This window comes from Pseudochaenichthys georgianus, chromosome 11 (genome assembly GCF_902827115.2).
Source record: "Pseudochaenichthys georgianus chromosome 11, fPseGeo1.2, whole genome shotgun sequence".
Classification (NCBI taxonomy): domain Eukaryota; kingdom Metazoa; phylum Chordata; class Actinopteri; order Perciformes; family Channichthyidae; genus Pseudochaenichthys; species Pseudochaenichthys georgianus.
In genome coordinates, this window is record NC_047513.1 from 13,545,931 (window position 1) to 13,559,849 (window position 13,919).

The 13,919-nt window shown below is 45.0% G+C and overlaps 1 protein-coding gene across 1 annotated transcript in view; it reads right to left on the reverse strand.

The window, feature by feature from the left end:
- Nucleotides 1-12,721: 12,721 nt before the first annotated feature.
- med30 (mediator complex subunit 30) overlaps nucleotides 12,722-13,919 on the reverse strand; it is a 33,589-nt gene continuing 32,391 nt past the window's right edge. Inside the window, exon 5 of the mRNA XM_034094452.1 lies at nucleotides 12,722-13,444. Coding sequence (XP_033950343.1) covers nucleotides 13,349-13,444 — 96 coding nt within the window. The 3' untranslated portion in view covers nucleotides 12,722-13,348. The remainder of the gene's footprint in view (nucleotides 13,445-13,919) is intronic.

Below are 13,919 nucleotides of genomic sequence, written 5' to 3' on the forward strand. Positions count from 1 at the left end.
CAGTTTGTCCGGCCTGATAACGTGTTACATATGTCGTCACGCAGGACTCTCTGCCTACCTTGCGATCAACGTTATGTTTACGTCAGCCTTTCAAATTAATTTTTACAGACAAGGGAAACGGGAGCCGGTCTCGTCACAATGTAGGTGACGTTAGCGCTCTCTCCCAAGGATTTAACAGAATAGCAGTCCATTGATACTTTCGCTTATTCGATCTCAGACTGCTATTTTACCCCCAGTTATAAACGGCGGACCGATCTCAAATATCGACCATCCAGGTTTCGCCGTCTGGGACTTGCACCCAAAACTCACGAACTGCACCGCTCCTACGCCACTTCAGGACTAAACTACCTGAAGATCCACGCAAACTGCTCTAATTTCTTGTTACGCAGGACTCTCTATACCTGACGATCAACGTTCACGTGTTATATATAACTTTCCTAACATGGTATAAAATATGCATTGTATACTCCATTCAAACTTCAAAAACACTCTGAAACCTTCCACAGCCCTGTCTACACGGAAACGTCGGGTCACCATTTGTTAGGAGATATAGGCTTAAATCTCCTCGCGTTCCTACAAGCTGTTATCTTACATGAAGGGAATCCAGAGCATACACTTAACCGTTTAACAATAATCCACTTTAATGGTAATATACAATGCAATACAATCAAATACATTACCATACACAATCATATCGTATTATGTGTAATGTCAGGAGTTTGGCCTACTCCTGGCTCCTGCCCACAGGCCACCACGACCTCCTGTCCCAGCGACGCGTGAAGAGAGAGACAGAACAGCAAGCTGGATAGGCTTTCATACCAAATGATACAGGAGGGGGTGGAGTTTAAGGACAACTGGTCCAGTCATCTCATATAAACACCTCTGACCCTCACTGTCTCCTATTTCTGCAGCCTCTGCACCGACACACATCCCCCATCACATTCCGAGACCACAGTGGGGTCTCGGTCCAGCTCCCCCACAGCAATAAAACCCTTACCAGCCCTTCTTCCTTTGTCCTCACAAAACCACATGTTAGCAGGCCCAAAACCAGCCCAGTTGTCTACACAAATCATTTTCAAGTTTCTTCACAGTTTGCACGAATACATACAAATATTTCCTTACACTGCCCAGCAAGGAGGTCTACTCGCAATAATTGTGGGAAAAGTGGACACTGGGAAAGGGTGTGCAAGAGCAAGCAGGTGAGAGAAGTGACTGAGGGTGAGGGATCAGAAGATGGACAGTATTATTATCTGGGCTCAGTTAATAGCATGCCTCACAATGATAATGAATGGACAGTCACATTAGAGATTGGCAGCTCACCTGTGGAATTTAAAATAGATACTGGAGCCGATTGTAGTATCATAAGCGAAACTGTGTACAAAACACTGGAGCCAAAAAGGGTTCTACAGAGGCCAAAGAAGGTGCTGAGTGGTCCCGGGGGTGGATTGAACTGTTTAGGGCAGTTTATAACTCAGACCAGCTACAAGGGGAAAACATACACCTGCAGGCTCTATGTCATTAGAGGGCAGAGTGTGAATAACCTACTCAGCAGGCCAGTAGCTGTAGCTATGGGGTTTAGTAAAGCGAGTGGGCGAGGTCAACACCAGTGAACAGGAGTTTGGCTTACTGAAAACACAGCCTGTGAAGATAGCTCTAAAGGACAATAACCAGCCCTATGCAGTATGCACAGCACGCCGGGTCCCCATACCGCTCCTGGGTGCAGTGAAAGAGGAGTTGGAGAGGATGGAAGCCAACGACATCATTGAAGCCGTGACTGACCCAACAGAGTGGTGCGCACCCATGGTGCCAGTCCAGAAAAAGTCTGGAAAAACACGCATCTGTGTGGACTTAAAGAAGCTTAATAAGGCTGTCAAAAGGGAGAGATTCATCTTGCCGACATCAGAGGGGATGATAGCTCAGCTCAGCGGCTCCACCGTCTTCTCGTCACTTGACGCAGCGTCAGGGTTCTGGCAGATCCCACTGGACAAAGACAGCCAGAGGTTGACCACCTTCATCACGCCGTACGGAAGGTACTGTTTTAAACGTCTTCCCTTTGGGATAAGCAGCGCACCTGAGATATTTCAGAGGAAGATGGTAGAGACGCTGGAAGGGCTGGATGGTGTTGCCGTCTACATGGATGACATCATCATCCATGGCAGCAACACCAGCGAACATGATGAGCGGCTGCAGAAGGTTCTGGATCGGCTGGAGTCTGCAGGCCTGAAGCTGAACAATGAGAAGTGTGTGCTGAGAAAGGAGGAGCTGCACTTCCTGGGTCAGGTGATCAACAAAGATGGTGTACGACCCGACCCGGCCAAAGTGTCTGCAGTCAGAAAACTTGAACCACCAGAAAACGTGCAGGAACTAAAGAGAGCCCTCGGCATGATCAACTACCTGGGGAAATATATTCCAGACCTCGCCACAGTGGGCCAGCCACTATATGCACTGTTAAAAGCAGACTCAGTGTGGATGTGGGGTCCGGCGCAACAAGCAGCCTTTGAGCGAGTTAAAGAGCTCCTCACAACGTCACCTACCCTGGTGTACTATGATGTTACCAGGAGCACAGTGGTCTCAGCAGACGCAAGCAGTTATGGGATAGGCGGTGTCCTGCTGCAGCTCCATGGCGAGGACTGGAGACCGGTAGCATACTGCTCAAGGCGACTGAGCGACGCTGAAACCAGGTACGCTCAGATAGAGAAGGAGTGCCTGGCGAGCGTGTGGGCGTGTGAGAGGTTTCAGATGTATCTCTACGGCCTACCAGCATTCAAACTGATTACGGATCACAAACCCCTCATCCCGCTGATGAACTCCAGGGATCTCGACAATGTGCCACTCCGCTGCCAGCGACTCCTCATGCGGTTGATGAGGTTCAACCCGGAGGCTGAGTATGCGCCGGGGAAAACCCTGGTGGTGGCAGACACACTGTCCAGGAGCCCACAGGAAGACAAGGAGCTCAGTAGAGACACAGACGTGGAGTGTTACGTAGCAGCTGTGATGAGCAGCATTCCAGCATCGCCGAAAAAGATAGACAGCATCCGCGCGGAGACGGCAGCGGACGAGCAGCTCCAAGAAGTGATCAGGTACATACAAGCGGGGTGGCCTGAACACCTAGCACACATAAACACCTGTGTTAGGGAGTACTTTCCCGTTAGGAACGAACTGTCTATGCATGATGGGATAGTGACCAGAGGAAGTAGAATAGTGATACCAGGGAGATTGAGGTCAGAGATACTAGAACGCATACATGAGGGCCATCAAGGTCTTAACAAGTGCAGAGACAGGGCCAACACTTCGGTGTGGTGGCCTGGCATAGCCACACAGATCACACACAAAGTCGAGAACTGCATGTACTGTCGTGAGCAGAGGAGAGCACAGAACAGAGAGCCTCTCCTGTCAACACCTCTCCCAGACAGGCCGTGGAAGAGAATTGGCATAGATGTATGTGAACATGAGAGAGAGAGTTACCTAGTCATAGCTGACTACTACTCTAGATACCTGGAGATACTCCACATGCCTACCACGACTAGTGCACATGTGATCTTGAAGCTGAGAGCCACGTTTTTTCCCGGCACGGAATACCGGAGCAGGTTGTCAGTGACAACGGACCGCAGTTCAGCAGCGATGTCTTAAGAGGCTTTGCCTGTGACATGGACTTTACGCACACAACCTCTAGTCCCCACAACCCACAAGGAAACGGTTATGCTGAACGTGCAGTCCAAACGGCAAAGGGGATTCTGAGACAAAAGGACCCCCTACTTGCTACCGACACCGCTCTGTCCAGCGACGCGTGAAGAGAGAGACAGAACAGCAAGCTGGATAGGCTTTCATACCAAATGATACAGGAGGGGGTGGAGTTTAAGGACAACTGGTCCAGTCATCTCATATAAACACCTCTGACCCTCACTGTCTCCTATTTCTGCAGCCTCTGCACCGACACACATCCCCCATCACATTCCGAGACCACAGTGGGGTCTCGGTCCAGCTCCCCCACAGCAATAAAACCCTTACCAGCCCTTCTTCCTTTGTCCTCACAAAACCACATGTTAGCAGGCCCAAAACCAGCCCAGTTGTCTACACAAATCATTTTCAAGTTTCTTCACAGTTTGCACGAATACATACAAATATTTCCTTACACTGCCCAGCAAGGAGGTCTACTCGCAATAATTGTGGGAAAAGTGGACACTGGGAAAGGGTGTGCAAGAGCAAGCAGGTGAGAGAAGTGACTGAGGGTGAGGGATCAGAAGATGGACAGTATTATTATCTGGGCTCAGTTAATAGCATGCCTCACAATGATAATGAATGGACAGTCACATTAGAGATTGGCAGCTCACCTGTGGAATTTAAAATAGATACTGGAGCCGATTGTAGTATCATAAGCGAAACTGTGTACAAAACACTGGAGCCAAAAAGGGTTCTACAGAGGCCAAAGAAGGTGCTGAGTGGTCCCGGGGGTGGATTGAACTGTTTAGGGCAGTTTATAACTCAGACCAGCTACAAGGGGAAAACATACACCTGCAGGCTCTATGTCATTAGAGGGCAGAGTGTGAATAACCTACTCAGCAGGCCAGTAGCTGTAGCTATGGGGTTTAGTAAAGCGAGTGGGCGAGGTCAACACCAGTGAACAGGAGTTTGGCTTACTGAAAACACAGCCTGTGAAGATAGCTCTAAAGGACAATAACCAGCCCTATGCAGTATGCACAGCACGCCGGGTCCCCATACCGCTCCTGGGTGCAGTGAAAGAGGAGTTGGAGAGGATGGAAGCCAACGACATCATTGAAGCCGTGACTGACCCAACAGAGTGGTGCGCACCCATGGTGCCAGTCCAGAAAAAGTCTGGAAAAACACGCATCTGTGTGGACTTAAAGAAGCTTAATAAGGCTGTCAAAAGGGAGAGATTCATCTTGCCGACATCAGAGGGGATGATAGCTCAGCTCAGCGGCTCCACCGTCTTCTCGTCACTTGACGCAGCGTCAGGGTTCTGGCAGATCCCACTGGACAAAGACAGCCAGAGGTTGACCACCTTCATCACGCCGTACGGAAGGTACTGTTTTAAACGTCTTCCCTTTGGGATAAGCAGCGCACCTGAGATATTTCAGAGGAAGATGGTAGAGACGCTGGAAGGGCTGGATGGTGTTGCCGTCTACATGGATGACATCATCATCCATGGCAGCAACACCAGCGAACATGATGAGCGGCTGCAGAAGGTTCTGGATCGGCTGGAGTCTGCAGGCCTGAAGCTGAACAATGAGAAGTGTGTGCTGAGAAAGGAGGAGCTGCACTTCCTGGGTCAGGTGATCAACAAAGATGGTGTACGACCCGACCCGGCCAAAGTGTCTGCAGTCAGAAAACTTGAACCACCAGAAAACGTGCAGGAACTAAAGAGAGCCCTCGGCATGATCAACTACCTGGGGAAATATATTCCAGACCTCGCCACAGTGGGCCAGCCACTATATGCACTGTTAAAAGCAGACTCAGTGTGGATGTGGGGTCCGGCGCAACAAGCAGCCTTTGAGCGAGTTAAAGAGCTCCTCACAACGTCACCTACCCTGGTGTACTATGATGTTACCAGGAGCACAGTGGTCTCAGCAGACGCAAGCAGTTATGGGATAGGCGGTGTCCTGCTGCAGCTCCATGGCGAGGACTGGAGACCGGTAGCATACTGCTCAAGGCGACTGAGCGACGCTGAAACCAGGTACGCTCAGATAGAGAAGGAGTGCCTGGCGAGCGTGTGGGCGTGTGAGAGGTTTCAGATGTATCTCTACGGCCTACCAGCATTCAAACTGATTACGGATCACAAACCCCTCATCCCGCTGATGAACTCCAGGGATCTCGACAATGTGCCACTCCGCTGCCAGCGACTCCTCATGCGGTTGATGAGGTTCAACCCGGAGGCTGAGTATGCGCCGGGGAAAACCCTGGTGGTGGCAGACACACTGTCCAGGAGCCCACAGGAAGACAAGGAGCTCAGTAGAGACACAGACGTGGAGTGTTACGTAGCAGCTGTGATGAGCAGCATTCCAGCATCGCCGAAAAAGATAGACAGCATCCGCGCGGAGACGGCAGCGGACGAGCAGCTCCAAGAAGTGATCAGGTACATACAAGCGGGGTGGCCTGAACACCTAGCACACATAAACACCTGTGTTAGGGAGTACTTTCCCGTTAGGAACGAACTGTCTATGCATGATGGGATAGTGACCAGAGGAAGTAGAATAGTGATACCAGGGAGATTGAGGTCAGAGATACTAGAACGCATACATGAGGGCCATCAAGGTCTTAACAAGTGCAGAGACAGGGCCAACACTTCGGTGTGGTGGCCTGGCATAGCCACACAGATCACACACAAAGTCGAGAACTGCATGTACTGTCGTGAGCAGAGGAGAGCACAGAACAGAGAGCCTCTCCTGTCAACACCTCTCCCAGACAGGCCGTGGAAGAGAATTGGCATAGATGTATGTGAACATGAGAGAGAGAGTTACCTAGTCATAGCTGACTACTACTCTAGATACCTGGAGATACTCCACATGCCTACCACGACTAGTGCACATGTGATCTTGAAGCTGAGAGCCACGTTTTTTCCCGGCACGGAATACCGGAGCAGGTTGTCAGTGACAACGGACCGCAGTTCAGCAGCGATGTCTTAAGAGGCTTTGCCTGTGACATGGACTTTACGCACACAACCTCTAGTCCCCACAACCCACAAGGAAACGGTTATGCTGAACGTGCAGTCCAAACGGCAAAGGGGATTCTGAGACAAAAGGACCCCCTACTTGCTTTAATGGTTTACCGTTCTTCTCCACACAGCAGTACGGGTGTCAGTCCGGCAGAGCTCCTAATGGGCAGGAAAATCAGGACGACGCTGCCCACTCTGGCCAAGAACCTGCAACCAAAGTGGCCGAGCAGACATCACATCAGAGCTCGAGATGCTGCGGAGAAGAGCAAACAGGCCTTCTACTATAACAAGCGCCATGGCGTGAGAGAGCTCACACCACTGCAGCGAGGAGACCATGTTCTCACCAGACTGGACAATCAAAAGACCTGGTCCACACCTGCAGTAGTGGCAGGTGAGAGTGTTACACAGAGGTCTTATCTCATCGAGACGGAGCAGGGTGCTCTGTACAGACGTAACCGTCGACATCTCCAAGCGGTGCCCGTCGCGGGGCCTCCAGCGAACGACGACACAAATCCCAGGAATAACACACCAGACATTCAGATGAGCCCAGAACATGGCTCGCCTGGTCCAACAAGGAACACTGATGGACTGATCCAAACCAGGTCTGGTAGACCTGTTAGACCTGTCCAGAGACTTGACCTGTGAGGGGACAGTTCAATAACAACAACAAAAAAGGGTGTTGATATTGTAAAAAAAAAAAAGAGAGAAAAAAAGGAGAGATGTCATAGTTATTGATGTGTTGATATTGTTAAAGAAAGATATCTAAGTTATTGATATGTGTTATATTGTTAAAAGGGAAAAAGGGAGATGTCATAGTATTGTTAACTGACTACAAGGGGAGTTGTCATATATACGTTACGGCATGTTTATGACAGTTACAGTAAGTGGGAGGGCGAGAGAACCACCGGAGGCAGCAATAAAGAGTCCTGTTAATCAATCAATCAATGTCAATCAATCAATCAATGTTTATTTATATAGCCCAATATCACAAATGTTACATTTGTCTCAGTGGTCTTCACAGTGTGTACAGAATATCAGTATGACAATACGACACCCTCTGTCCTTAGACCCTCACATCGTACAAGGAAAAACTTCCAAAGAAAACCCAGTTTTAAAGGGAAAAATGGGAGAAACCTCAGGGAGAGCAACAGAGGAGGGATCCCTCTCCCAGGACGGACAGACGTGCAATAGATGCTGTGTGTAAATTGAAAAGATAATACATTTGCAACATAGGTAGTCCAAATGTTTGGAAATGCATGTGTGTATAATAGGAAGATGAATCCACGAGGATATCCATCCAGGACCTATGATCCAGGACCACAGCCACGACTCAAGATCCAGCGCTCGCGATCCAGGACACAGGACCGCAGGATCATCCATGACTCCGGATCCCAGCGTATATAGACACCAAAAAGAAAGACATTTGGGGAAGCTGGGTTAATCGGAACATGAGTGTACACGGGTATAGACAGAGAGAAGGAAGAAGTAAGATGTCCCCCGACAAACTAAGCCTATATCAGCAAAACTAGGGGCTGAATCTAATCAGCCCTAACTATAAGCTTTATCAAAAAGGAAGGTCTTAAGCGCACTCTTAAAAACGGATAGGGTGTCTGCCGCCCGAACACAAACTGGAAGCTGATTCCACAAATGTGGAGCTTGATAAGAAAAGGCTCTGGCTCCCATTGTACTTTTAAAGATTCTAGGAACAACCAACAACCCTGCATTCTTGGAACGCAATGCCCTAGTAGGACAGTAGGGTATAATGAGTTCTTTAAGGTAAGATGGCGCCTGCCCATTAAGGGCTTTGTAGGCGAGAAGAAGAATTTTAAATTCTATCCTGTGTTCTATAGGGAGCCAGTGTAAGGCAGCCAGAACAGGAGTAATGTGGTCCCTTTTCCTAACTCTGGTTAGTACACGAGCCGCAGCATTTTGAATCAGCTGAAGCGACTTGATTGACTTCTTGGTACTCCCTGATAATAAAGAGTTACAATAATCCAGCCTAGAAGTAACAAATGCATGGACTAGTTTCTCTGCATCGTTTTGAGGCAAGATATGCCTGATTTTTGCAATGTTACGTAGATGGAAGTAGGCGGTCCTTGAAATTGATTTTATGTGGGCGTTAAAGGATAAATCCTGATCAAATATAACACCAAGATTCCTTACAGTCTCACTGGAGGCCAAATTAATGCCATCCATAGTTAGTATGTCTTTAGATAATTTGTTTCGTAGATTCTTCGGGCCAAGTACAATAACTTCAGTTTTGGTCGTGTTTAACATCAAAAAGTTTAAGGTCATCCACGTTTTTAAGTCCTTAAGGCAGTCTTGAATTTTATTTAGATGATTAATTTCATCAGGCTTGATTGATAAATATAGTTGAGTATCATCCGCATAACAATGAAAGTTTACAGAATGATTCCTTATAATATTGCCTAACGGAAGCATATATAATGTGAACAAAATAGGTCCGAGCACTGAGCCCTGTGGCACTCCATGGCTAACTTTGGTTTGCGTGGAAGATTCATCGTTAACACGTACAAACTGAGAGCGTTCAGATAGATAGGACCTAAACCAGCCTAAAGCCGTTCCCTGTATGCCAACTAAGTGCTCTAGTCTTTGCAATAGGATATCATGGTCGATAGTATCAAATGCAGCACTAAGATCGAGCAAAACAAGAATAGAGACAAGTCCCTTGTCTGAGGCTATTAGAATATCATTTGTGACTTTAACCAGAGCTGTCTCTGTGCTATGATGTGTTCTAAAGCCAGACTGAAAATCTTCAAATAAATCATTGTTTTTTAAGTAATCACACAACTGTTTTGCGACCGCTTTCTCAAGAATTTTTGAGAGGAACGGAAGATTAGAAATAGGTCTATAGTTGGCTAAAACCTCTGGATCGAGGTTGTGCTTTTTAAGAAGCGGTTTTATCACTGCTACTTTGAATGATTGTGGAACATAGCCTGATAATAAAGACATATTCATAATATTTAATAAAGAAGTGCTAATTAATGGAAAAACTTCCTTCAACAGCTTAGTTGGAATTGGGTCTAACATACACGTTGATGGTTTAGAAGAGAGAATCATTGAATGTAATTGTTCAAGGTTAATGACTGAAAAGCATTCTAGTTTACTATCTAGTGTAATATTAGAACTTACGATTCCGGGAGCTGTTGATAACACTATACTGGTCGAAGGCAAGAGGTCATTAATTTTGTTTCTAAGAGTAACAATTTTATCGTTAAAAAAGCACATAAAATCATTACTACTGAGTGCTAAGGGAATAGAAGGCTCAATCGAGCTGTGGCTCTCTGTCAGCCTGGCTACAGTGCTGAAAAGAAATCTTGCATTATTCTTATTCTCATCTATTAATGAAGAGTAGTAGGCTGCTCTCGCTTTACGCAGTGCTTTCTTATATTCATTGAGAGTAATATGCCAAATTAAACGAGATTCTTCAAGTTTAGTGGAACGCCATATCCTTTCAAGTTGTCTAGACTTTTGCTTTATTTTGCGGGTTTCGGCATTATGCCATGGAGCTAATCTATGTTGTTTTATTTTCTTCTTTTTCAAAGGAGCAACAGAATCTAATTTTATTCGCAGCGCATCTATAGCACTATCAACAACATGATCAATTTGGGGTGGTGTACATTTTGTATAAGTTTCCTCCCCTACATGCAGACATGCTATCGAGTTAAGTATTGGTTGAATCTCTTCCTTAAATGTGGCTATAGCACTAACAGATAGGTTTCTGCTGCAAGAGCTTTTGACTAATGCTTTGTAGTCTAGTAACAGTACTTCAAAAGTTACTAAGAAATGGTCGGATAAAGCAGGATTATGCGGTTCGACTAATAGTTGCTCAATTTCAATACCATAAGTCAGAACAAGGTCGAGAGTGTGATTATAACAGTGGGTTGGTTTATTTACACTCTGACAGAAACCAACAGAATCTAATATAGAGTTAAATGCAACAGTAAGGCTATTTTTATCATCGTCAACATGAATATTAAAGTCACCTACGATAATTACTTTGTCTGTTTTAAGAACCAAAGTTGATAAAAACTCAGAGAATTCTGATAAGAATTCTGAATAAGGACCTGGTGCACGATACACTGTAACAAATAAGATTGGCTGCAAAGTTTTCCAGGTCGGATGCGTAAGACTAAAAACGAGGCTTTCAAAAGAGGTATAATTACATTTTGGTTTAATATTGATAAGTAAACTTGAGTCAAAGATTGCTGCAACTCCACCTCCTCGGCCCGTGCCTCGAGCAATATGAGTGTTGACATGGCTGGGTGGAGTGGCCTCATTTATGCTGACATATTCTTCTTCTGTTAAATAACCAACTGTTCCGTTGTCTGTTAATATCCAAGATATTACAAACAAGAGAAAGATTAATTCATTTCAATACATATTTAACCATAAATGGACCGGTTCTAAAGGGTTATTCAGTTAAGCCCGATGAGAGGGGATACAGCTGTGCACATGTCATCATTAACAGACGTCGTTTAAAAGTGACGTTTGAGTGAACGAGGACATCCCAATTAATACCTGAGGACTCCTCTGTCCTCCGTCACGTCCTCGTGTCTCTCGCTCGCATCTTACGGAGGCGGAACTAAGACGCAAGGAAGGGACGCGAGTGAGGGAAAGGAGGAGTCGAGGAGGGGTATTTGGACGAGGCTTCAGAGTCAAAGACGACGAGGACATGCTGCGCTCCTCATTAAAAAAGGAGTGGGGCGATCAAAGCGAGAATATCGTGGAGAAGATGCAGAAACGGCACGAAGAGACAGAAGAACATCCGACATCAGTGACATCCTTTCCACAGTATTGACTCTTTTCGACTGACAGACTTAAAAGACACTAAGGATTATTTTTGACTGAGCCTCGGTACCTTTTGGCCTAACTGACTTGTGACTCGTATACAGAAAAGAAGAAGGAAAACTACACGCATGAACTGTAACTGTATGGACTTGATTACCAAGCTATAATTGTCACATGTCTCCCATTTGAATATTGTTAGTAATTATTATGTATACTAACCTAATAATTAGAGGCTGGTGTGTAGGAGCCATGAAACGTGTTTAGTAATCCTTTATGTTTTTATATAGGATACTTGTGATTGGTTGGCTTGGGTCACATGGATATGGGCGGCACTCATTATAAGCCTGTTCACCTGCGTGAGGTGTGGGTGACACAGGGCCGTTGTACTTTTTTGTTGACCGCAAGTTAAAAATGATTGCTTCGATTAATATAACAATGTACATGTCCAAGGAGTATAAGTTGATTCTCCCAGTTTTCATTAAACTACATTATTTTACAACGGAGTTTTTGATTTCAGCAAGTACTTTTTTGTAGCGTGTCACACAATATCAAACAGGCCCGGCCTCAGCCTCTCAGCGATTTTGTTTGTTCAGCTAACACGTGACTGTATGTCAGATTCCTGTGTTTTACGTGGAGAAACTTGTGCAGTGGTTTGCAAAAAGTGCCATGTTGATTTGCAAATTTTGTGAAAAGCTGAAAACGTTTTTGGAGATTTGAGCCGATGTTTTGCTCTTTGAGTGTCAGTTAAAATAATTGTGCTTTATGTATAATGTTAGTGTGTTTCATTCAAACAAACATTCATATACAGTAAGACAGAAGGGTGACTAATATCCAAAAAAGGTGGGGTGTCTTATGTGTTCAGGATAGTTATAGTATTGAGTATGGATAGAATTTCATGACACGGAAGCTATTGAAATAAGACTGTCTTAAAATACAGGTTTTAATTCAAATCATGACACACCAGAAATCTAAAAAAGTGTCTCACATAAGATAAATGTTAACTTAGTGTGTTAGGAGTGAGGGATATGCTAGAAGTGTAACATACATGCATTACAGACTTGGTTTAAGACCATTTTGAAACATTATGTGTCCACCATTGAGCAATGAAAAGCTGGTCTCGTCCGGTACATTATTATAGTAATAAGAAATGATCTTTTAGCAGTATTCCTAAGAGTGACTGAGATGCTGGATGAATACAGACGGGATAAACAACAGCGAACAAAAATCACAAAACAGCGCTGAGTTTTTTTAAAAATCACAGGAAGATTTATAGTTCAGCAGAATGCTTTACAAGGCATGTATTGAAATGTCCAATCAGAGAAGAGCATAGATGAGTTTACATATCTCATACATTCAGATCAAACAAATAAAATCAGATCAATAAAGTTAGAATTAGACTATTTTTGCCATAGCGTTTCTCCTTCTTTTTAAAGTTTTTAGGGGCCATATAAAATCATTTTTCTTAATGTAGGGCTTCACAAAGTTCTAAAACTATGATAAAAGATGAAATAGAATATATCAATGTATTTCTAAAGGCATACACCCTCTACTGAGCTAGTAGCTACAAATAGATAATATAACAACTCTTCAGATTATCATTTTGTTGATTAAAATACAGGATATTGAGGTAGACAGAATATCTTCTGCCGTCGTCCACACCTTCCTCTCAGTCTTCATGTGTCTCGCTCTAATCTTTCCTTCCATTGTTTCAGGTCTTCTTCAGGAAACGGGTTGATATTGCCAAAGTCCCAATTTCTTCGGTAAAGTGCAGCCTCAGCCAGCATGTGGTAGCCTGTTACACATCCAGTCAACGACCAAACCGCTGCACCATTAGGTGTAGTAAATGTATGCCTGTGTGTTTATGGCTCAGCTCCTGACTGCCAGCATGGAGTTGATCTCCCAGATGAGGTTGCGCAGTTGGTCCATGATCTGCTTCAGCTGCTGGTTCTTCTGTTTCAGCTTCTGTGGATCCAATGACAAAAAAAAGACTTATATGAGACGCATAAATCTACATGAAAGTCAGAGTGCCTTTTTCTAACCCTGACCCTAACTAGCGGGTTTACGAAAGGTCACAAACACAACAAATACCTTCCACAAACAACAAAGCAATTACAATTCAGCAGAAAACTAATAATTCAAGCCTTACAGGTTATGAATGTTGTACATACTGTACGGTAGTAATACTGGTATTGAAAAGTCCAATGGAGCCAAGTTTAAGCTGCTACACTTTACAAGGTTTTCTCTGACAGCACTACTTTAGCAGCATAAACTTCACACTTCCTGCACTATTGTACGTCCTTGTAAAATATAATGTACTTCTCCATATTAATGAAAAAACTGGTTCCAGATGTAACATCGTTCCTAATGACTGAGGCTGTTGTTGCTGTTAGCGTGAGGAAATTAACAGGGAGGTTTTTCCCAGCCGTAAAATCCCATG